Source organism: Stegodyphus dumicola, chromosome X1 (genome assembly GCF_044657685.1).
Source record: "Stegodyphus dumicola isolate Sdum_Otavi_A_Nest chromosome X1, ASM4465768v1".
In the NCBI taxonomy this organism is placed as follows: domain Eukaryota; kingdom Metazoa; phylum Arthropoda; class Arachnida; order Araneae; family Eresidae; genus Stegodyphus; species Stegodyphus dumicola.
In genome coordinates, this window is record NC_140780.1 from 193445510 (window position 1) to 193471321 (window position 25812).

The following is a 25812-nucleotide window of genomic DNA, read 5'->3' on the forward strand; positions in this document are numbered from 1 at the left end:
GAACCTACTCAAAGTTTGGTTTTTCAGAGCCTTTGAGATTCATCAGAATGGTGATAAGATAATTAAGTTTGGGAGAGGCAAAAAAATGTTTTAAATGAAATAATTGCTGCAAAATGCACAAAATATAAGTAGTTATATAAATAATTCAAAATATGCAAAATTTCTTCTGATGACCTCTTTCAAACAGCATAATATTTCTGCAAAGAAGTAGCACATATTTAGTTCACTCATGGTATTTGGGGCTATGAACAGAAGGTTGATTTGGGGCTATGAACAGAAGATTTTTATACTACTTCCTGATAAGCTATTGAGTTCAAATTTTGTAAACATATTGATTGCGGATGATAATACAATATGGTAAAATAAGTTTTATAAAATTCCATTAAATTTTTTTTTAATATAATGTTGACACGATTTTTGCACATATTTTCATTTGCAAGACAAACTACTAAAGTCAAAACTTTAATGTTTGCACTGACGTAAAATATTCTTTTAATTGAAATTTGTATGATACTTTTAACGTAACTTCCGATTTTTGAGTGAAAAGTCAGAAAATGCTTTCGATTATTTGAGGCATTTATTGGAAGTAAAAAAAAATATATTATTATTATTCATTGGTATTTATTTACTTTATTGGAAGTAAAAAAAAATTTTATTCATTTTTGAAAAATGATTTTTCAATTGAAAATTTTCATTGAAAATGAGTTATTAAGATTAAGAAGATAAAAATAAAAAAAAATTTAAAAGGTTTTATAACATAAGCTTTTATTCAAAACTTATAAAATTCTTAATAAGACAAAGGCAAAAAATAATTTATGGCATATTTTAATGGGAACAAGAGATTAATTAAACTTCTTTACAATATTCATGTGCAATTTATATCAAGGATTATGAAAGTGCAGACACTTAAATAACGAAATCAAACAGTCGATTTCCAATGTCAAAAATATATATATAGGGCACGACGTTTTTTTATTATTCATGATATACTGAAATGAATTTTGTAAAGAATATTATTTAATCTCTAAGTCCTATTAATAATCTCTTAGTCTATATAATAAATTACAGCATTCTTCTGTTATCAGTATCGGATTAAAAAATGTATGTATGTATGTATGTATGTATGTATGTATGTGTTCAAGTATGCACATATATATACATACGAATGTATGCATGTGTTTACACACATATACACAGACACATGCACATGACGTGCATACATACAGTCCTGAATCCCTTCCGATAGCAGAACAATAGCTAAATTACTTTTCTTTTTTTAATTTATTAATCATTTGAGTTGTAAGTAAAAGCTTATTTTATAAAAATCTCCTCTTTGTATTTTTTTTAAAATTTTTTTTATTATTATTTCTTAAGCAACGTCTAAAACAGAAATTCTTATTTCCTCTTCCATTAACTTTCTAATTGGTAACAAATTTCTTATTACTTTAGAACCAGTGTAAGCTCGCCATTATCGTAAAACATCAAGAAGAGTTCTAGATTGTAAAACTTCCCACACTATTGAGGGTCATTCATTAACTATTGTCATCAGGGTTGGAGGGACGCTTGTCCCCTTAGGCACTTGGGGGTGAAAGTGAGACAAAAGGCTGGGCTATCCGTTCTTGACGTTTCTTTTAAGTCTAACAAAAACACGGGTCAGCCCGTTTTCAAGGAGATATTTAAAATGACAATATTACGAGAAACCGGTAAGGAGCTTGCATAAAAGAACGAGAAAATTCAGTCAAACCGTTAAAGAGTTAATGTCATTTCTTTCTATCTAGGTGTAATGTTTTCTCATTTGAATAAACAACAGTTTATCACTTAACTGGCTATGTGATTGCAGTTTTTATCCATTTTAAGCTTTTGTTTCTGTTTGCTTTTTAATTGCTATTAATAACCGTTTTGCTTTCATTTTCATGTGTCCAATATTCGTATTTAGACTTAAAATGTTTCCAGTTGTTGCATAAAATACTTAACGGCTAAGAGTAAACAGTTTGCATAGAGGATGTATTTCTTAGTACTCTTGACTTGAACACCATTCTTTTCTTTTCTTTTCTTTTTAAAGCTGATTTCTTTTCATAGTTTTATTTTTACATTAATCATATTTGGTCATATTTTTTTCCTCCCTCTCTCCCTCCCAGTTTTGCCACCAGTAGATATGTTAACATAGCTGTAACTGTGTGAAGTTACATTTATCAAGATGAGATGAAACTTTTTTACTTTGTTTAAATTTGGTACCTTTTGCTATAATGATACAACACACAGTTAATGATACAGCTTTCAGAATTGGTATTTTGAACTACTTCTGTGGAGCAAAGCTAGTGTTTTTTAAAAAACATAAAAAATAAAACTTGAATTAATTAAATATAAGCATTGTTTTTAAATACCTTTATTTATTAGAAAATAAGCTTTTAATTTTTAATAATTACTCTTTGATGAACACAGTTTTTCATAGAGAAAATGATATTTTAGTGGTGTTTCTGTAATTTTATAATTTGTGAGTGTAGTCTTTTGTAAATTCCAACTTCAGCCTTTTATCTGACATGAAGCAGAAACAAGCAAGCTGTTCATGTCATAAGAAATTTCATAATTATTTGTTTCCAGTAATGTCGGATATTAGACATATTATGAAGACAATTAACACACAAAATATGCAGGAATAACTAAGCATGGTACGTAAAAGGGAAGACGAGAATTTCTTAATTAGAGTTTATGTAGATTTTAAATAGTTAAACTTTTATGCTAAATGTATATATGTGTTGGATAACATGTAAAATTTTTGAAAACCTTTAACAGATCTTTTCGCAATATAATATAGACTGTGTGTATTTACTTTGTTTCCTGTCATTTTTTCTCTGATTAATTTCTTCCATTTGTTACTGTTTCAAGAGCAGATTTTGCCTATGGTTTTGTGAAACTCTTAAGTAAAAATCAGACAATGTCGTATAATATTTAAGTTAAAATTTCTAATAATAAATGATGTGATCCTCTGATTGAGAAATAAAAGTAATTCCCATTAGAAATCTATTAGGAAAATTTATTTTTACCCCCTTTCCTCAAACTTTATATAGAAAGATATTGGTTTATGAGCTTTTAAAATTTTATTGTGAGCAGCCATATTGTTAATTGCTTTACTATCATTAAATGTATGGTTGTTTCATATACTAAATAGTTGTATCAAAACTATAATTGCTTTTGCCTGTCTGCAGAAGTTGTAAGTGCTGCTTCATTGCATATTTGTATGTATATTGTGTTATTTTAAATGTGAGGTGTAATGAGATTTTAAAACTGGAAAATAATTAAAAATATTCAAGAAAAAAAAAAAAAAAAAAAGAAATCCGAAGGCTTTCAGATTTTATATTACACTCAAAGGGGTTCTTTTTTTTTAAGCGTTTTGTGTGCTACCCTTATTTATTAAACATAATGTTTTTCGCACTTAAACAATAAAATTCAATTCAACAGCAATATCAGGAAATTAATTCAAAAAGAGCATATCTTTAGAATTTCCAATACACAGTCTTATGAGCTGGAGATAAAAATGTTTTTTTTCCCCCCTTACAGTGTTGCCATTGCTCGCTTTAAAATCATTGAGTTTGTTAATCAAATTTGGTTAGTTTTACAAAATATGAAATAGATAATAAAACAAATTCCAGATTCCAAATTTGGACTTCCAGGTGACCATATTCGAGTGGAGGACTATGATATTCAAAATTTTATGTCTGTAGGTAGCGTTGTTTTTTCGCAGTGCGAAAAACGTACATACATTCATGTAGATTCTTCATTATTTAATTTCTTTAGGGCTCTAATATTTTTTGGCAACAAGTTGAAAAGTGAAATGCCATTTATAGTGAAACAATGCAAAATGCCAAAATGAAAATAATAGCCCTTCTGGGCATACTGCCACTTTGGGTTAAAGATAGTTGGTCTCAAATTTAAGCCTAGCGGGATTTAAAAATAAAAAAACTGGGAAAATTATAAAAAATGCAGATTTTACAATGGGGTATTGAGAAACAGGAAACACTTCAATTTCTTTAAATATATATTAATGTACTGAATATAGCTATCTACCTAATTTATTGAGAATGTTCTTTAAATATGCTATTATTTTCAATATCTTAACTTTTTAAAACTTGAATTCTCATCTTCATGACTGCACCACAGTACGTCATCTTCTGTGCTTCAGTTCTTGAGAGATCAGTGGAAGTAAGTGCTAAAGTAGTCACTTTGAATTAAGCTGCATTCTAATTTCACATATTAATTATTTGAATGTAAACTGAGATTTAAATTCTTATTAGTACAATATGGTAAGTTTTGCCAAACACAGATTGTGGAATACAATTTTGCATATGTGCATTATCTTTAATGTCTCAATTTACTTTGCCCAACATAAAAACTTCACAGAGTGTCAGCTTCACTTTTGTTAGACCTCTTTAATGTCTATTTTGAAAATTCATTCATTAAAGAAGTCAAATTGCATAGAACAGCAAAACCTGAGCTTAAAAGCTCTCCTAATTCTTGATAATGCTGCTGGGTACAATGCTGAAGACCTCGCAACATAGCATCCAAATGTAGAGGTTTTATTCGTTTTACTGCATTTTCCTAATTTAACCAGTGGATCAAGGAATCATAAAAGTATTCATTATGTCAGGCATGTTTATATCAGTGCAAATGAAGCATTAGATGACAGAAGGTACGGCACATTTATAACATTTTATAAAATTCAACGTTAAGACATTGCATAGTAATAATTAAATTTGCATGTGTACAACTGAATTCTTCAACATTGAATGCTTGTTGGCATCAGCTCTGACCAGATGTTGTCAACAATTTTAAAGGATTTCTGTTGACTGAAAAAGAAGCCAAGGAGATCATACAAAATGCAAAAAACGGGCGGGAAAGAATTTTCAGATATAGAAGAAGAATCAAAGAATTAGTCTTGAATGACAGTTGTTAAATGACAAATGAAGTATTGGATGATCTTATAATACAGCCGATGGTGAAAGCAGCAGTGGTGAAGAAAATAAAGAACTTTTAATAACGTATAAGAAATTTTAAAAAAGTTTAAAAAGGGCACAGGAACTGTCAGAGTTTGAAATGGAGATTGACCCAAATGAAGAAAGAAATGAATACTTTATGAGAAATATTGAAAAACTTTGTGCTCCTCGATATGAAATTTTTAACGAGTTGCATCAGACATTGTCGCATGCAAAAATTGCCACCTATTTAAAAAAATAATCACGTCATGTATGTACTTATTAAGCAGTAATGGAAATCCTTTCAATTTTTGTGTTTAAATTATAATCATATTTAAATTTGCATAAAACTATACCTAACCCATTTTTTTTTCCCATAGAAAGTTAGTGTATTGAATGTGATTTTGCCACATGTGCAATGTTTTAATAACGGAACTCCTGCATTCGGCGAGGGTTTACTGTTTGTGTGCAGTGATGCAGCTCTAATAAGTAGGTGTATATTGAAATGGACAGGAAGTGACATTCTTCCCATAACAAAAATAATATGTATTCTTTTAAGTGTTATTTTGTTCAGAATTTAATAAAGCATTCTCAAACATTAGATGAGAAGTTTTTTATAAGAAAGATTACATTCATTATTCTGTTGATTATGGTACATATATAATGAATATTATGATTTGAAGAATATTCTTAGTGTTTTCATTTGTAGAGACATTAGGTATTTTTTGGAGGCAAGCAAGATGAAAAATTAGCAATGCCTTCGTCGGGAATTGAACCGCGGACCTCTCAATTACGCGCTGAGTGTGCTGACCACTACACCACGAAGGCTAGCTAAGAAGGTGGGAGAAATACCTTATATACTCCCCCTTTTAAAGGGCGACCGGTGTTTTTAGGGTACCCAGTCGCCAAATCCTGGTTGAGGAGATTCATCATCCACCACCCTCTTTAGTTCGGGCGCCACTGTATAGACTTTAGGTATTTTTTGGAAGTGGGCAAGATAAAAAATTAGCAATGCCTTTGCCAGGAATCGAACTGCGGACCTCTCAATTACGCGCTGAGTGTGCTGACCACTACACCACAAGGGCTCGCTATGAAGATGGGAGAAATACCTTATACATTAATTAAAAACAAAATTCTTGGAAGTATGCCTAATGAAAATTTCACAGAAGCCAGTTCTAAGTTTAATCACAAATGCTATTTTACCCAAGATGGAAATATAAGTTTCCAAAGCAAGTAGCATTTGTTTTCATATTAAATTTTTCAAAAAGTGTTTAAGTGATTATTATATATGTAAAAATGGCTTAATATAAATTCATTCTTAAATATCTCTGTGCATAATGTATTTTGTGTATGAGTATATTAAACATTTGTTTTAAATGAAACATAATAAATATTTTAAAGTATGGAAATTCCACTTTGTAAGAACCATAAATAAAGACCACTATATTTATGGAGTCTGTACCCACAAGGTCAAGAGTGTTTTCATAAAACATCCACCATTTTTTAATGCTGTATGTTAGAGTCTAACCATATTAACTAAAAAAGTTATATTTATGATAAAAGGATCATATTTTTCATATGCAAAATATTTTTTTACTTATCTTTTTAGATTTGTTTTACACAGTGTAATTTTCTCATATTAGGCATGTTATTCTTATTTTTGACACTGTTAGTGGTCATTTGACTAAAGCATGGAACACTAATTTTATCCAGAAATGTACCACAGGATGAGAATTTCCATGCATTTCCTCATGAGAATTATAAATATGATCTTGTTTTCCATATGGTTGGTGTGGTCTCCTTTCAGAAGTCAAATGGATCCATGTGTGGAAATTGTTTCGCATATGAGATCATATATAGGCATGTCTCTCATAATATAAACCAAGCTGACTCCCCAGTGCTTTTTTGTAACTAAGCAATCAGTAAATTATTTTGTTATTCCTTTAACGATCAGATAGTTTTCAAGAAAATGGTCATAAAAGTGCCTATTTTTTTATTGACAAAAATTGTATAGAAATAAATGTATGTGGTAGGGGAGTTGAGGATGCTAGTCTAGGGTTCATTAACAAGTCCAACGTTTTCCACATCACAGAACATTTAATAAAAATAACAGAAAAGGTACAGATTGAATTAAATACAAGTGCTGTTGCGCCTTCTTGCGCTTGTTGGATATAAACACAGTTCTTTATATCACTTTTAGAATCTAAATAGCAGCTTAGCAAATACTCGCACTAGCTGTCGTATATGCAGTCAAGTTACCACCTTCACATGGAAACATAGAGTTCATTATTTAACACCTTCACGTGTAGACCTACGTCTTACCACCTTCTCGTGGAGACATCTATTTCTCAAAAAAGAAGATCACGTGGGATAGACGATTGACTGTCTATATGTCACACTCCTCTTTCACCTCGCTCTCGCTGCTGGCACGTAGGTGAGGTTCTCAATTTCTCGTATTTTTTTGGCTTGAAATTTTTAAAATATAATTTTCTAGGAAAAGCCAACATCCAGGTTTATTTTGACTGAATGTTGGTTTTCTAGTAAGCCAGGAAAATTTCAGAAATATGTGTTTTAAATATTAAAAGAGAATTTTATTAAGCTTACGCATAATGTAAACAAAGCTTAGTAATTTTTTCTTGTGTGATAAATTTCTAAGCATGGGATGCAAAGGCCAACGTCACAATCTGGACAATAGTACCGAGTTTCCTGCCTACATCTCTTATTGTTTTCATCTCTTCTGGAGCACCAAACTTTGCATTCTCTTGAGGGTTGTCGTTTCAGTTGGGAATATCTGTCTAAAAAAATGTCTTTCAATCAAACTGTTTGGATTATCCTCCAAGCTTGGCCACCCTCTTTTTGAAATGGTGTCTGATGATTGACACATTTCAATAACTTCATCTACTAAAGATAAACGAAACATCCAACGGGATTTTTTTCCGCCCCTTTTTTTGTAAATAAAACAAGAGTTCAAAATAGTTTGGTCTAACTAATGAAAAAATATTTTCTTATAATATTTCTTTCCTCTTTTTCGAGCAATAGAGTAATCTCCAAGATACTGGTCTACAATATCTACCACTCCCATATTTTTATTGTAATCTGTGATAATTGTAGGTTTTTTGACAACTTTGTTATGACACTGCACACTTACCATGTCATTTGTGTGAACTGTAGATAGCATGGTAACATCTTTCTTATTTTTCCATTTCATGGCAAGAACTTTACCTCGACGAAAAGCAACATTTCCACCTTTTGCGATTCTCTTTTTTACTAATTCTTGAAGCATTTCTTTTCGGTTTAGTTTTACAGTTCCATTTGTTTGAAATTTTAAAAGCATGTCTGCCATTTCTGGTGAGGTATAAAAATTGTCTGTTATCAGACAATATCCTTGTTTTAGCAGAGGCTTAATAAGTGACATCACAACTTGAATTGATTGGGGCAGATCTTTATATTTTGCATCAAAAACCGTACCTTTTCCAGTATATATAATTTGTGACCATATACCCTGAACTTAACAAATACGATTTTACTCCAAAACGGGATCTCTTTTTTGGCATATATTGTCGCCATCCTAAACGTCCTTTGAAAAGCATGAGGGTTTCAGAAATTACAATTTCACGTCCAGGAGTTACAGCTCTTTGAAACAATTCATTCAGGTGCTGTAACACTGGCCAGATGTTATGCAGCGTGGGATTTGGATGTGTGTTACAATCAAAAGCTTCATTATATACAAAATGCAGAAACTTGTGTATTTCGTAAAATCTATTACAAGGCATTATGCTTCTTAAAAAAAAGGTGTTGAAATTGAATGTTTTTTGCTCCAATACATTTTCGTATCTGGACAATAATTTGTAAAATAACAATACTGAGAAGTTTAAGAATTTCTTCCTTTACGACAGATATAAAAGGTTTTCTATTTTTGGATAGGCGGAATCCTGGAGAATTTTGGCATTGTTCAGCATATCTATTTGTTTCCGAAACGATGAGATCCACTAAATTGTCATTCACAAAATACTTAAAATATTGCAAGACACCAGAACTTGGATCAAAATTTATATTTACCTTTGGTGATCCCCAAAATTTAAAACATGGGGTGCATGATCTGCTGAAGTAGACACAATTTTAGTCCATGCTCGTCTAGGCAACAGTACAGATCCATCATCACTGCTCTCAGATTCACTAACCGAACTTTCATAAAAATCAGTTACTTCAGAGTCACTTTCAGATCCATTTATACTAAAATCAGAATCCAATTCACTATCTGACTCTGACTCCATAATGTACAGAATAAAAATATAAGTATATTTTATCACAGAAACAGAAACCACGTGCATTCACAATGAGACTAAATGTGTGACTGAGCTAACGATAAAATTACAAAACATAGATGAATACACGTTTGATTAGTGCTGACATCTAGTTTAAAATAAACTATGCCTAGTTGCATAAAATATCCAGGTACTGCCATCTAGTGTGTAAAATGAGAAATAAAACTTTTTCTGGGCAAAAGAAATGAATAGGTTTTTAATCCTTTTAGCACGTTGCTTTTGAAGTCTCCAGCCCGGAAAAATCACGGGCACGAGAAATAGAGGGCGAAACCTCACCCCGTCATTTTGATGGGAGCAAGAAGGAAGGGGTTAACCCTTTGAAGAGCACGGGTATATAATATATACTGGTTGTTTGTCAATTTTTTAACCTTGGAAAAAATGCTAATTTCTCTACACCAAAAGCTGTAATCGTAAGTTCCTAGTGTTTCCTTTCGATTCTAAATGGTAGCACCACCCTATGAATGCTCGATATTTTGCAGTTATGAAATTAATATACCTTGTTCCAAGGTTTCATCTTTGAAGATTGATAAATTCTATTGGAGGGAAAGAAAAAAATTCAAAATCTGTAAATATATGACGTACACATGCTGAACCTTTTATATTTACAGCATTTCAATCAAAACTGATAATTAAAAGAAGATTATGTATACTTTTTAATACCGGTATATAATATATACCGGCGCCCCTACTGAGGGTACCTTGCCAATAGATGGCAGCACCAGGCTTCTCCTTCTCTTCTCTGTGAGATGACAGCATTTCTTTAAATTATACAGTACAAAGTCTTTAATCCGAACTTGTCGGGACTTTGGCGATTCCGGATTATGGGTTTTTCTGGATTATAGATCATCAGTTTAAATCTGGTAAGATGGCATGCAGAAATTATAAAATTAAAAATATGAAACTGTAATTTATGAAATACAGAGCAATTATGATCTAAAGGGTATCAAAATTTACAAAAAAAAAAAAAAAAAAAAAAAAAAAAAAAGCTTAATATTTATTTGTTTACTTTATTAAACATTTCTTTCAATGTAAGTTGTTTAAGTTGCTTCGCTTTATCTGCTAATACTTTCTCTTTAATTCTATAAACAGACATAATTTCTTGTTCAGTTACAAAGTTCCGCTGTTAAAGTCCTGTAGTTGCTGTGCCGAGAATACCGACTAAATTGTCAATCTAAATTTTTTCGTTTTCACTTTCTTCATGCTTTTATCCATTTTTTGCAGCAATTCCACTTTTTGTTTGATGGACATCGAAACATGCGTTCGCTTTGTAGATCCTTTGGCAACTCCAGAATCGGAAACTCTGTTTGACATAATCGAAAGTTCAAGCTTACTTTTTATAAAATTGCTCTAACAGTCTGCAAAAAATAATAAGCTGGATCTAATTAGAAGACTAAGGAACAACGCAATCTGCAACACTAACTGAAATAGATAATTACATAATTTTAGCCTAGCTTGTACCGTCTGTTATATATTAAATGCACATGCGTAAACGTATTATGTGCATGCGTAAACACATATGCGCAATCGTAAAGGTATTATGCGCAGAAAGTTTTTAGCTTTGAGGTCCGGATTATGAACGTCCGGATTAAAGACTTTGTACTGTAATAGTTTATGATGTAATAATTTGCTTATGATTAACTTGCAAGTTGTTTAGGTTTCTGTATTATGTTCATAAAGGGATGGGGAGTTTACTGACCCTGCACTAGGGCTGAATACAGGTATATTTGTTTCTTTTAAGGGTCTGGGGTGAAAAGTGGCATGTTAGCCCCCAAAAGACACCCATTGCTTCGTGTCTTTCAAAATCCTAGAATCCAACAAAAATGAAAGGAGGTGATTGACAACTGATTTGGCGTTCGGGAGTCACGCCTTCTTCCCTTTGTGTGGTGTGATAAGATCACACAAAGAGAAAGCTTACTTAAAAATAAGGAAAATAGAAGTGGACTTAAGGTCTATCTGTTGCTGTAATCACAAAAACTGCTGATTTGAAAGCATGCTTTTATTCTTATCATCTTTGTTAATTTCAGATGAAAGACTAAGAAAGGCAAGAGAAATTTAGGGTTGGGTTACAAATAGGTTGTTTTTGAAATAAATTTCACAATTGGTGAAATGAGGGAAAATATTTATAAGGCCCATTTTAGATGGAAACTAGAATTTATCCAAAAGTTGAAAAGGAGCCCCTAGGAGGGAGCTTCGAGGTGTATAAAATAATAAAGTTGTTTAACTGCGTTTCTTCCTGAACAAAAAGATATATTACAACCTATATTTATAAAAAATAATAAAAAGGTCCCTTACGGTCCTCAATAATCAAAAGCGTGTTTGCATCGGTTGGGGGGGGACGATTCTTGGTATCATAGGATGAACCATGTTTTTTTTTACATATTACATCAAAAGTCGTTAATCCGGACTCGTCGGGACTTTGGCGATTCCGGATTATTGATTCTTCCAGATTATAGATCATCAGTTTAAATCTGGTAAGATGGCATGCAGAAATTATAAAATTAAAAATATGAAACCGTAATTTATGAAATAAAGAACAATTATGATCTAAAGGGTATCAAAATTTACAAAAAAAAAAGCTTAATATTTATTTGTTTACTTTATTAAACATTTCTTTCAATGTAAGTTGTTTAAGTTGCTTCGTTTTTTGTGTGATTCTCTTTAATTCTATAAACAGACATAATTTCTTGTTTAGTTACAAAGTTCCGCTGTTCAAGTCCTATAATTGCTGTGTCTACCGACTAATTTGTCAATCGAAATTTTTTCGTTTCAATAACCTCTGTCACTTTCTTCGCTATTGGAAGCGAATTATAATGACAAGGAATTTGATTTAAATCATATCAAGGACGGAGTTCATCGAGATGAAATACTACATTTAGTAAGGAATTATAAGCCAAATAAAATAAAAACATCTGCCCTGAAGATAAGGTTAGTGCTGACAGATCAACTTCCAATTCATTGCGCGCGGTGGCGTTAAAGATAAACAAAGTTTAGATAAACAAAGGATATGCCTTTATCCATTTTTTGTAGCAATTCCACTCTTTGTTTAATGAACTTCGAAACATACTTTCGCTTTGTAGATCCTTTACATATTAATAAATATATATCAGAAATTCTGTTTGATATAATCGAAAGTTCAAGCTTACTTTTATAAAATTGCTCTAACAGTCTGCAAAAAATAATAAGCCGGATCCAGTTCGAAGATTAAGGAACAATGCATTCTGCAACATTAACTGAAATAGATAATTTTAGCTTAGCTTATACCATACGTTATACATTAAACGCGCACTCGTAGGCGTATTTTGCGTATGCGCACAAGCATATTCGCAGTCGTAAAGGTCTTACGCGCATGCGTAAACGAGACGCATGCGCAGAAAGTTTGAAGCTTTGAGGTCCGGATTATAGATCATTCCGGATTACGGGTGTCTGATTACGGATTACGGGTGTCTTTTGACTGTATCTATATAAAATATGACTTCAAAAATGCAACATACATTCTCATTTGAGTCGTAGTGTTTCATTTAAAATTTTTTAAAAACATTTTTCGGCTGTTGTATCTTCTTGTAATATTCTAGTTCAGTTACAGCATGATGCGATTTACGCATGCAGTGTCATATTTACTAATTTTTTTTTATAAAATAATAATATTGAATTAAATCAATTTCAAAAGCTTTTTATCCATATTTTACGTAAGTATGTTCAGTCAGGTTGCATCATCAAAGGGCATAAAAACATAAATTTTATATTTAAAATTTTTAATTTCTACCGAAATTAAAAAATTTTTTGTCTTCAGACTTACATAACTCTATTCAAATACCCATCTGTACAGATGCACATCAAAAGTACTCAAAATTAATTTAAAAACAAAAATTAACAATTGGCAGCTACCTGAAAAAAAAAAAATGTCTTAGAGGGGCACCGGTATAAAATATATACTGGCTCTCAAAATTTAGGATTTCGCTCTAGATTTTTTTAAAGTCTCAATTTTGTGTCCGTAGGGTCCATAAGTTATAGTTCATGCAAAATTTTACAACAGTTTAAATTATTTTATATGCCACCCCTCAAAGGGTTAAAGAATACATGTTATGAAAACAATTGGGCATTTTAATAAATTTTGGGTTAAAATACAAGGTTTTTTTTTTCTTCTAATACTGTTATTTATTATCAGTAGACTAACTGCTGTCTGTCACCAGTATAGAAATTATAAAACTAATGTGTGACATCTTTGTGTACCTTGCAATTTTGTTTTGTTTTGTTTTGTTTTTAATCTTCCTTTAGTTTTCTCCTTTCTTTCTTTTTTTAGCTATTTACAATCTGTTCCCACATGGGAACTTAGTTTAGATCTGTATGGCAGATTTTGTATTTTCTGTTATTGATGAAGTCAGTTTTTTCTTCTGTTTTCTGTAGTAGATAACATTCATCCATTAAAAGCAATCATAATGATAATGTGCTATAACTACCACTATGAGTTAAAGAAAATGTACAGAATTGCTGGTTATTTACGAGTAAGCTACTTCTCTTGTTGGTGAAATTTGCCATTTTTTTCATTAAATGTCATATTCTGAGTAGAATTCTGAAAGTTATCCTTTGCAACCATTATTCAGTTTTTGACAAATGCACACTGAATAATGTTTTAAAAAAATTGAAATTTCTCATTGAAGTACATGGTTCTTACACTTGAAGGAAAACTGTAATAAAATGTGCATTGCTTATTATTGTTTGTATATTGATCATAAATTTAATTTTTCTTCATCTAGAAATATGCAAAAAAAAAATTAAGTCTGATTATTATTTCTTTCAACTTTTCATGTTTACCAGAGTATATTGGTTTTAAAAATTTAAATTCCAATGCACACTTAATGGTTTTGTGTATTCAGAGATTAATAATTTTGCTTTTCATTTTTGTGCTTTTGCCTGTGCCTTCGGAAATTTTTCTTTGAAGTCTTGTACATTTCAGAGATTGATTTTTCTTTTCTTAAATGATAAAGTTCATGCATTTCACCTAAAAATGCCTTTTTGTTGATATTATTATGCTATTCAGATTACAGTTTATGATTTTCAATTGCTGTTCTTCACATTCCTTTTTTAAACAGATATATTATCGATAGGTGATGCAAAAATTTTGTCAGTTGGAAGCAGAGAAAAGAAAACAAAGCAAATCAGAAATTTTATTAAATGGATTTAAAATGTAGAGTGAAATAATATAAAAACGGGATTTTCATGCAATAAATTTCTAATGTTTTATGCAAGTCTTAAATTAAACAAACTAGCCTAAAAATTGATTTAAAAATGTTAGGGCGATATTACTTATAACCAGCAATATAAACCATATATATATCTGAAATTCCTGAACTAAAGCATAATTTGATTAAAATTAGATCCCAGTTAGTATTAGTAATTGACAAAAGGGGCTGCTAAATGTTTGTCTTGCATCAGTAGCAAATCAAGAAATCATACTGGAGTAATGAAAATAAGAAAATTAATAATATAGAAAGACTCAAAAGTATGCAATGTGTAATTAAATTAAAAATGCAAAATCTATTACAAAACTTGAGTGAGTAACATAGTGCATGTAAAGGAAAAAACAAAAGGTTTTTTTAACTCCTGATGTGCACATTTTTGGCTTTTAAAAAATATGCTGCTCTTATTACAATTAAAAAGAAGAAACCAGACCATGAGTACAAAAAAAAAAAAAAAAAAAAAAAAAAAAAAAAAATCTAGCTATCATTTCTTATTTTTATCACTGAGACCAGCTTGCTGGCACTTCCTGTTCATATCAGTTTTATGGCTAAAATGTCAACAGAGCGAATGCTTCTTTGGTTATTCTGTAAATTACTGAGTAGAACTCTAAACTTGCATCTTACATGACTGGTTGTACTTTTTTGAACTTTATTATTGCTATTCTGCCTTGTAATTGTTTATGCAAGAGAAAAGTTAAAGTGCCTGTAAGTAATGCAGTTAGGAAAAGTGATGCAGCATATGAAAATGAAAATTCTTTTTCATTTTCTGATAACAAAGAAATGGCAACATCTGTCTTTACACTTGATGCAGTTAAAACTGAAGAATGTTTGGGTTTGCCCGAAGATAACAAAAGTGTTCTTTGTGAGCAAAAATCGCATAAAGATTTTGAAGGTAAATTTGTGAAAATGTAGACTGTGTAAATATATTTAAATATGATAATCTTGAAGAAAATATTAAATTTAAGTTTTACAAGTATGTAAATTTAAGTAAGTATTTGAAAAAGCAGCAGTTATTTGTTTGATATTAATGAAATTTCAAAAATATCTGTTAAATGTTTAATATATTATTTATGTCATGTGTATGCTGATTTATCTTCCATATTTTAAAATCTCTTTTCTTTTCATTGTCTTTATTTATAGGTAATGTATCATTAATTCTTCCTATTTTTTTTTTTTTTTTTTTTTTTTTTTTTCTGTATAACAGTAAAATATTATATTTATTACATAGCTTGCTTTTTATTTTATCAGAAAACTAATGAATTCTTGCTGTCATCAAATATACATCTAGATCAGCAATTCTCAACCTTTTGACTAACATGTACCATCTAAACAAAAATTGAAAAACCTTAGTACCATCACTACATTTTATAATGATTATTTTTTGATTTCTCAATAGAAATATTATATATACATTGCCATTTGCACAACCTATTGGCTATTTGTATTAAATATGCACACATTAAAAAATATTAGATTAAAAATTGGTTACCATTTGAATCATCAAAATTTAAGTTATAATGCTTTAATTCTAAAATTTAGTATTAAATTTGAGCTGTTTAAGAAAGATCAATTTTCTTATGTCTGGTTTTATTTCACTTAGTTTTAACTGTAAAATTAGGATCCACTTTTAATTTTGTTCTGTGTTTATTTTTCAAATATGACATGGAAGAAAATCCTTACACAAATAGGTTGCGTAAAAGGGCAATAAAAATTTAATAGCTTTATTTGAAATGCCTTTAAAAAATTTTTTTTTGGTTCAGCCAAAAGTTAACAAGTATGCTATTTTTGAAATCTTCAGTTAAGAGTTCGATCACAGGAAATTACTATCAATTTTTCTTTTTCTTCACAAGATTTTTAAAATTTAATAGTTAAAAATACTTTGTTTCTTTGCATACCACCAGTTGAGAATCACTGAGTTAGGTTATTATTATTAGATCTACGTTTATATTAAATACATTAAAAAAGAACTATTTTCTTTCTTGCCCTTCAAGTTATACAATAGCTAAAAGTTTTTCCCTCATAAATTTTTTTCATGAGAAGCTCATTACCGTGTTATTAAGAATAATTCTACTTGTATGTAATTTTAGAGGTTTTATATTAGGTTTGAATATTTTATTGTAATATACTTAAAGTACCTTCTGAATTGAAGTAATCATATTTTCATTTATTTAAAATATATTTAAAAAGTACGCTTATAACATATACCAAAGTAAAGTGTTTTAACTATGTATAATGCAGAAGTTATATTTATTAGATGGATAAAAATATTTGTTGAATGTTTTAAGCTTTATTAACTCTTTAGTCAAACCTTACTGGAGATTGATTGAAATGGGTCATTTGTTCATACATAAGGGATTTTTCTTCTTGATTGTAATGGTTGTATATTACCTGTATTAGATTATTAGAGTGCTATTAATAAGTCACTATTATTAAGAGTTATTTGTTGATAATAAAGGTTATATAATTATGTTATTTTGGTGGGAGGAAAATTTTTACCTACTTAAAAAAACTTCTGCTGTAATCACCACTGTAATGCAACCATGATGACGATGTCTTTCTTTCCCATTTTCAAAGCTGAGAGTATAAAGTAAATGTTAAATGTGATCTCTCAGGGTGCAAAATCACTTACCTGTTTCAAAGGATTTTATATCCAAAGGTTTGGTTTCCTCTTTTCGTTCTTGCTGGGGCTGAATTGACAATAATCTCTTCCTTTTATCGAAACAAAACCTTGTGTGTTGAAATATTCTGAATTTTTTAAAGTTTTCTTGAAAAAATTAATTTTAGCCATTTCTTGCAATTTGCAAAGATTTGTAAAATGTCTAAGATTTTGTACACACGCACACATATACCATATTTGATACTTAGTGCGTGTGTAAAGATTTAAATTTGCTAAATTAATCTTAAAGGAAATATTTAGTTATTTAATATGAGCTTCCCTCACCCGAAGCCCGTTTGGCAGTTATTAAAATGTGTAAAGTAAATAGAGTGAAAGTATAAAAATGTCAATAAGTACATGTTAAAATGGAAAATTTTTTCAAATAAGATACAAGGTGGAAAAATTGAAATATATGCAGTTAAACTGCAGAAGTATAAATGCTGAAGCAAATATCATCACACAGAAAAAAAACCATAAGGGGAAAAAATAAAATTCATTTTGTTTTAAAAATAAGATAAATTTGTGTTATTTTAAAAATGAAGGAAAAAGCAGTATGAAAAATGGGGGAAAAGTAGAAAATGAAACTATGCACGTCTCATCAGGGAGCAACATATGTAGAATTCATCATCTGTGTTTTAATGGAGAACAGTTAAAATCTTCTGCTTTGTTTTTCTGTGCTGATTGTTGGCTTAATTTAATTATTTGTCTTGTTATTTATTTTTATTGGCCGGATATCATCTCGTATATTTTTGATTGCATATTCATTGCATTCATTTCTCCTTTTTTTTGCAGTTTGGCCTCCTTTAAGCCAGATTTTTTTTTATTCATTTTTCAATCAATTTAAAATTTTTTACCTGCATACGGCTGAGCTCATTTAATTCGTTTGTTCACTTTTTAAGTGAATTGGCATTGTCAGAAGTGCAGTTAATATAATTGCATATAGGCTGCCCCTTGATGTGATGTATGTGTGATTTCATTGTTGAGTGTTTTAAAAGTGCTTCCACTTTTTCATTTGGGGCCCACCAGCAGTCGAGCGGTAAAGTCGCTGAACACTGGTAGTTCGGTCTGAGGTTCGAATCTCGCGAATGGGCTGGCTGCATGGGTGTTTTCGTGGTTTTCCCCATCTGTAACATGTATACGAGCCATTTTCCTTAGAAAGTCCTCCACGAAGGCATCCCTTCCTTTAGGCAGATAGCCCTCGAGTCTTTGCCATAATTAAATAACCTAACCTAACCTTTTCATTTGTAAATAAGGGAAATTGAGGATTGTTTGGGAGGGGAGCTGGAGAGGTTATTTCTGTATTGTGTTGCTGGTTGCTTCAGCATTCACACTTTTGCATTTTCATTGTAAATGTACCATTTTGTCTATCATCATATTTTACATTTAAATATTCTTAATTTTGATGTATATTTTACTTTTTGTTTACGTCTTTTTACATTTTTAATGTTTTTATTTTGTATTTGCATATTTTATAACAGCCAGATTGGCTTTCGATGACAGGAAACTCGTATGATAAAATATTTTTTAATTTAAATGAGAAGATTATTGAACTTAATTAATGAATATCAATTATTAACTTTTGTATATTATTGCATTTTTGTGCATATTTTAAAGTCAGTTATGTATTATACTTTTGTTTTATTGGATCTGATTGTCATTTTTGTTATTGTTGTCAAACACCCACATGTGTGTGTGTATATATATATATATATATATATATATATATATATGATTAAATTTTCTGTAGCATAAATGGTAAGTTATTTTTAAAATGACATTTGCATTTTGTAATTTATATAAATTTGTTTACTATGTTTTGACAAATTGCTCAATTATTAAGAGTTTGATCTTTGTACCATTATAGATGAGAGTGGGAACTCTCTACGCTCATCTCCACATGGTAGATTACGCATAAGAAATCGTTCATTATCAGGAGGAAGTGAAGATGGTAAGCAAAGGAAAGCATCAGTACCCCAGATTTCAGTCTCAGAATGTCCTGAGGTAAGATCATGTTGTCATTTTGGTGCTAGACTTCTTGTTTTACGTTATACCCTAAATAAAATACCTTTCATTTTGTTACGCTCTAAAATGTGGCATAATGAAACTTTTCTGTTTAATATTTCTGCCATAATGAGAATGGATAGCCCATGTGTAATTTGCCATATTCAGATAACCTAATCTAACCTGTAAAATTCTATATAAATGGAACTAAAGAGTTTCCTTGAAGTGTACCTCATTGCATTATTAGTCAAATTGCTGAAACTTACTTAAATTATTGAAGAAAAAAAGATGTATTGAATCTTTATTATTTTCTGGGTTTTATATTTGTATTGAATATGCTTGTTCAGAATGTGAATGTGTATTAGCAAGCTATCGATACATTAATAGAAATTTAAAAATTGTACTTACAACACACATCTGGTACTGGACATAACCCTTGTTTGTTTAAATCTAGTTTTTGTAAGACTTAGAATGGCCTACAATATGGCAAAAGCAGAAGTCTCAAGTGCACTTTTGAATGAATTTCAGGGAGGAATGTCTTCGTGGAGGACTTCATAAGGGAAACTGGACCATATTACATATGGGGAAAATATAAAAATCCCATCTTTTCATCTCTATAAGTTTACTAGCGTTTTGTGGCTTTAACCACTCTTATTAATAGGACAGTTACTTATTACATTTGCAATATTATAAAACTAAGTGATTATCTAATGTTATATCTGTGCCCTCAGAAATCAAGTATTGTTTTAATGCATGCAGTAGAATGTGTTTTTCCGAGCTTCTGTAAATCAAAGTAAAAGATTATGCTAATAATTCAACTAATGCAAATTTTAAGTTTCTGACTGCTTTTCTAAGAGATACTTGTCATTCAGTATTTTTGAAATGCCCTATATATATATATGGTGAAATTTGCTAAAAATCGAATTTTAGATTACAGGCTATTAATCATATTTCAGTTGAACAGAAATGTTCATTAGAAAGTCTTATAGATGTTATGAAATTTTATGAAAATAATGACAGTTTGCTTTATCATAAAAGAAGAAATTCCGAAATTAACAACCTAAACTTATTTATTAGTACAGTACAAAGTCTGAAATCCAGACTCGTCGAACTTCGTTAATTCTGGATTTGTGATTTTTCCTGACATAAGATCATTATTTTAAATCTAGTAAGGTGGCATGTTGAAATTATAAAATTGAAAATATGAAATCGGGATTTATGAAATAATGAAGTATTTTTGATCTAAAGGGTATAAAAATTTACAAAAAAGAGCTTAATATTTATTTGTTTACCTTATTAAACATTTCTTTCAATGTAAGTTCTTTAAGTTGCTTTTTTTTTTTTTTTTTTTTTTTTTTTTTTTTTTTTTTTTTTGCTAATACTTTTTTTTTAAATTCTGTAGATAGACATAATCTCTTATTTAGTTACATTGTTGAAGTCCTGTAACTGCTGTTTCAAGAATTCCGATTAACTTGTCAATCGAAATTTTCTCGTTTTCAGTAACTTCTCTGTCACTTTCTTCACTATTGGTAGCGGTATTTTCTGGATCTAGAGCCATACTACAGATTTTGCCATTCATTAATTAATTGATGATTGAGAAGCATTGTCATCACAGTGAAAAACTTCTTTTATATAATCTTCATTTATTACCGCTTCTCTACATTTCTTTACAAAATCTGTTAATTGAAAAATTTCACCTTTGTTTTACGATATGCAAAAACCTTTAAAATTAGCGGCTGTCATCATCAAATTTAGTGATCCTTCACTAGACATATTTAGCTGTGCATTGTGAGCTTGGCAACTAACGACAAGTTGTTCCATTAAATTTTATTTCTATCACGCACTTAGACAATTAAGCCTGAATTGTATTAGTTTAGTTATTTATTTTACTTTCTTGCACATGCTTAAGGCTTATCAGAGTTCTGAATAAATAAATTCCCACATATACTTAAGCTTTTTGAGGGGCGGCGCTAGATATCTTACCACCTCTGTGGGTCCTAAATTCTGCGACTCGGTGTGACCATATGAACCCTGGCGCTATTTCTGTGTGTATGTGAATAACAAATCAGTTATTCTTAATTCAAATAGCCGTAAATGTAATCTTTGGGCTTATGAGTATCATCAACAAAAAACTTTTTAGCATATGAAAAGAAAGTTTTTGTAAATTTTTCCTTGTCAACATTTTTAGCGCATTTAACTTAAATCTGTAATCATCGCCAATCATAATGTCAACATAAAAGGTTACCATACTCCTTTATTATTCAATTACTAACATAACAAAATTGTTTAGGCATCGCTATATGAGTCATTACTTAAGTTGTCATGTTTTGATAAACATGCAGTGATGAAAGGAAAGTATAATAAATAATCATTCGCCATGTTGGCATCAGATCAACGATGTATCTATGTGGAATGTTTTGGTTTGAGATGTGTGCCAAATCAGATATACAGCAACAGAGCTAAATTACTTGATTGTTCAAATTTATGCTAAAATAGTTGTTTCTTCAATTTCAAGGTATTTTATTTAGAGTCAAAGTGAAATTAAGAATCGGGACTCTCGAGATGTTTTATTGTGCGCGGAGGAGGGAATCAAATGTGCATGCGTAAAGCCTACCAGAAAAACATTGTTGGTAGTTCTGAGGTCCGGATTTTAGATCATTCCGGATAATGGACGTCCGGATTTCAGACTTTGTACTGTATAATGTGAAAATTAGAAATATAACATGGAATTCTAAAATGTTACACCCCTCTTTTAAAAGTTCAATCCAAATATTTGGTGGGCTTTTTAATTATTCTTTCACTTTTTTGTTCTCTGCCTAATGCTTCTGAAGTAACGGAGTTTGGTAATTGATCCTCTAAGCCAGGGCTTCTTAAACTTTTTTCAGTCGTCGCCCCTTTTTATCACTGAGATTTTTTTTGCTACCCCAGATATTAAATATGAAATAAAAATATAAAAATAAATGTCTTCCCATAAATAATTTACTTCTTTGGTAAACAATATGCATATAAAAAGAAGTAGTTTTAGGATTTATTTTAAGCAAACAAAAATTAAAGAAACTTCTAATGAGACAGATGTGCTCGTTTTCTGCTGCATAGCAAATTAAATGTTGGAGCAATATTTGACGCTGCTAGACGTAAAGCATCTTCAACATCTTTCAGCATTGAACGACATTTGGTTTTAATTAGCGTTATAACTGAAAAAGTAGATTTATAAAAATACATGGTGCTGATTGAGAGAAGAACATTTAATGTCATTTCAGAAAAAATAAGAAATGTAGTTCTAACTCTGATCCAGAATTCATCAAGGATTTTTGTGAAAACTCAAATCTTTTGGTTTGAATTGTTAGATAGCTTTTCAAATTCCTTTTGCACTTTGTATATCAGGTAATTAATAATAATATAATGTCTTCATAAGTTTAATCTCATTAATGTAATTTCTTTAAGTCTTATGAATGCAGTTTCTTTAAATTCAACTACCGAATTGAATTTTCGTGACTCCAAAATTTTGATTTGCAACCCCACTTGGGGCCATGACCTATAGTTCAAGAAACACTGCTCTAAGCAATTGCTGTTAAGAAGATTTAGGGAATTCATACTTTGTTACATATTTTCTGTGCATTAGTTTCTTAGTCTATTCCTTTCTTATTTTGTTCAGAAGCTGAACAGTACTTTTTTTATTATCTGTATTTTTTTTTTTTTTTTTCTATTTCTTCTAAATACTGCTTCACTTGATCTTATTATATATGATTTAGGCATCTTTATTGCTTCTACAACTGCTGGGTTTCCATTGATTGTCTTGAAATAACTTAATCTCCTTTGCATAATGATGTTAATATTTTTCTGTAATGATTGTATGTCTTCTGCATAGTTCTTTCTTGATTGATTTTTGCTTTAAACATTTTCCCCACAACTTGAGATTTTAGTAATTCTGCTGTAGGAAGAATTATTCTATTCGTAAGTCATTGAGCTGCTGATCCTAATATCTGAAGGTCTCTATAAGCTAACAATGCTAAGTAAGGGTAGGGTTACCTTAATATGATGTCTTGAGTTTTCTTTAATAATTTCTTGGCCATTTTTAGAATTCTTTTTAGTCCATTCAACTGATATGGACTGCTTCTTATATGTCTAAATCAATACTTTTTTACAAATTCTTGCATGTTCAGGTCTGTTACTAGATATCACTATCGGTGGTATACCATAACTTGCAGAATGAGATTTCATGTACGTTATTATTATCTGACTTTGAGCATACAGAAATTAAAAAAAAGTTGGAATAATAATTTACAATTAATAGGTATATGTTTTTGTCTCTCTAAATTAAATTCGTGTCAACTTTATACCAAATAAATTAGAAACATCTTGTGGTAACATAACCCCCCGTACGCTTTTTTCTAATTTTCATTACATATAAAACATTTTGAAATTTTATCATCTGTCTGCTTGTTCATAAGTAGTCAAAGTGAAACATCTGTACCTCTTTTCCTGCATTTTTCTATCACAAAATTATGTTCGGGTACTGAATTCAGCATCTGTTTTTGCACGGATAAAGGGATTATTACCTTTTCATCTTTAAAAAATAAGTCCTTTTGTTGAGTAAGCATCATATGTGTAGTACTAAAATACTTTGATTTAGGCTCCAGTTAATTTTTTTCTTTCTGATACACCTCCTAAAATATATTTCTTAAAGAAAGGAAGTGTAACATTACATTTACCGTCTTTCGGCAATTCATCAGTTTTGTTATTAGGTGCTGGAATAAATGTACAGATTTTAGAGTTTTCATCGTTATTTTGTAATGTGCTCAAATGTTCTTTACTTAAAGTATCTGATATCAGTTAAATCTTTTCTTTTTCACAGCCTACATCTAGGTGATACTTTTGTAAATTTTTAAATATGCTTTGTGATTGCTAAGGTGCTGTTAAAAAGAGGTTTTTTAGTTATGTTTTCAGTCTGAATATGTTTGCCATTTATATATATTGATAACATACAAAGTCTGAAATCCAGATCTAAACCCCTGGATCACCAGCAGTTTTTTTTTTTTTTTTTTTTTAAATTTTTTAAAATTTTTTCTGCACAAAGTTTAGGAATAAAGAATATAATACTCGAGAAAGGCAGATGTGCCTTAAAAGCAATTTTTCTCCCAAGATTCCTGCATTTCACAAACCCCTGCTGGCTAGGAAATCACACCGTGGCTAATAATAATACATTGATTGATGCTCTGTTGATGTTCCTCATGACCATACTTTTAGCTGTTAATTGTTTGTTTGGGGGGTAACATTTTCTATCTAACCTAAGCAATAAGTGAAGCCTATAGACATAGTTATTTGGAGTGGGATACTGCTCATTCTAAAGGCTGTCTTTCACTGGCATAGAAGTTTGAATTTTAAACTATGCTCAAAAGAGTTTGTAATTCTTGAACTGCAACAGGATCTGCAAAACAAGAGCACATTTCAGTGTCAATCAAGCAAAATGTGGAATTGTTGCAAAAATGATAGACATATCTGTCTCAAAATTACACAAGGTGTATGGCATTGGGAAGTAACAGTATATGATGTATTAAAAAGAGAGTAGGAGGGTTCTTATTTATTTATTTTGTGGATTCTGATATCACACTTGCAGCTAAAATTGATCATCACAAAATAATGCTTAAAAGGGGGAAACAGCATTGCAGCCAGGCCATACCATTGGTGGGTACAATACAAATTGCACAAGCCAAAATATTTCATGAGGAAATATATTTAAAGCCTGATTGCACTATTTGACAGATTGACTAAACAAATTAAATAATCATGATTGTTAAAATTTCAGGCGAAAGCTGATAATGAAGCTCCTGAACAATTTACAGGGGAATTCATTGAACTCATTAGTAGCAAATGTTATCTCCACAGCAAATGTATAATGCTGATGAATTTGGTCTTTTCTGGCAATATGAGCCTCAAAATTCCTTGGCAACCTCTACAAAAAAGACCCCAGCTGGTATCAAAAATTGAAAACTGAGACTAACGATTTTAGAATGTGTAACTGCTGGAAAAAAACACATGTAAACTTTTCATAATTTGGAAGGGGGAACATGATCTTGGACATTTACGGGAGTAAAAATTTTCCCTGTCATCTATTATTCAAATGAAAGAGCATGGATGAAACAAATATAAACCTCTTCACTCCTGACTTTAAACGAATGAAGTTTCCCTGTGTACTGGTGACCTTGGAGTGCTAAATATCATTGTGCCTGAGCATATTTTGCAGTTAGGCCTAACTTTAACAAATAATTCCTGTAAAACTTGCTTTAAAAAAAATCTGGATTCTTGCATATATTATTTAAAATAGTATTTCTTATAGCATTATAAGGTTATATAATTATTTCTTATAGCATTATAAGGCATATTATAAGGTTGGGCAAACACCCTTTCTTACTGTTTTCTGATACTCTGACAGATGCGTAGGCACCCACTACGCATAAACTTTCCCATAAAAGCTTTTTGTGTATTATGCAATACACAGTTCCTTTGCTTATTGACAGTTTCAACAACAGTGTCACGTGTGGTGACCCAGTAATTCTGCTTGTATGAGCTCCTCTGCATCAGAACGTTGTCCACCCAGTGCATGACAAGTCCTTGATGTTAAC

At 30.6% G+C, this 25812-nt stretch overlaps 1 protein-coding gene across 6 annotated transcripts in view; it reads left to right on the forward strand.

Moving 5' to 3' along the window:
* The window catches only part of LOC118192392 (uncharacterized), a 307764-nt gene that overhangs the window by 225312 nt on the left and 56640 nt on the right, over positions 1–25812 (forward strand). For all 6 annotated transcript variants that reach the window (XM_085807708.1, XM_085807706.1, XM_085807711.1 and 3 more), the window contains one exon: positions 19053–19189. In XM_085807708.1, coding sequence (XP_085663834.1) covers positions 19053–19189 — 137 coding nt within the window. The remainder of the gene's footprint in view (positions 1–19052; positions 19190–25812) is intronic.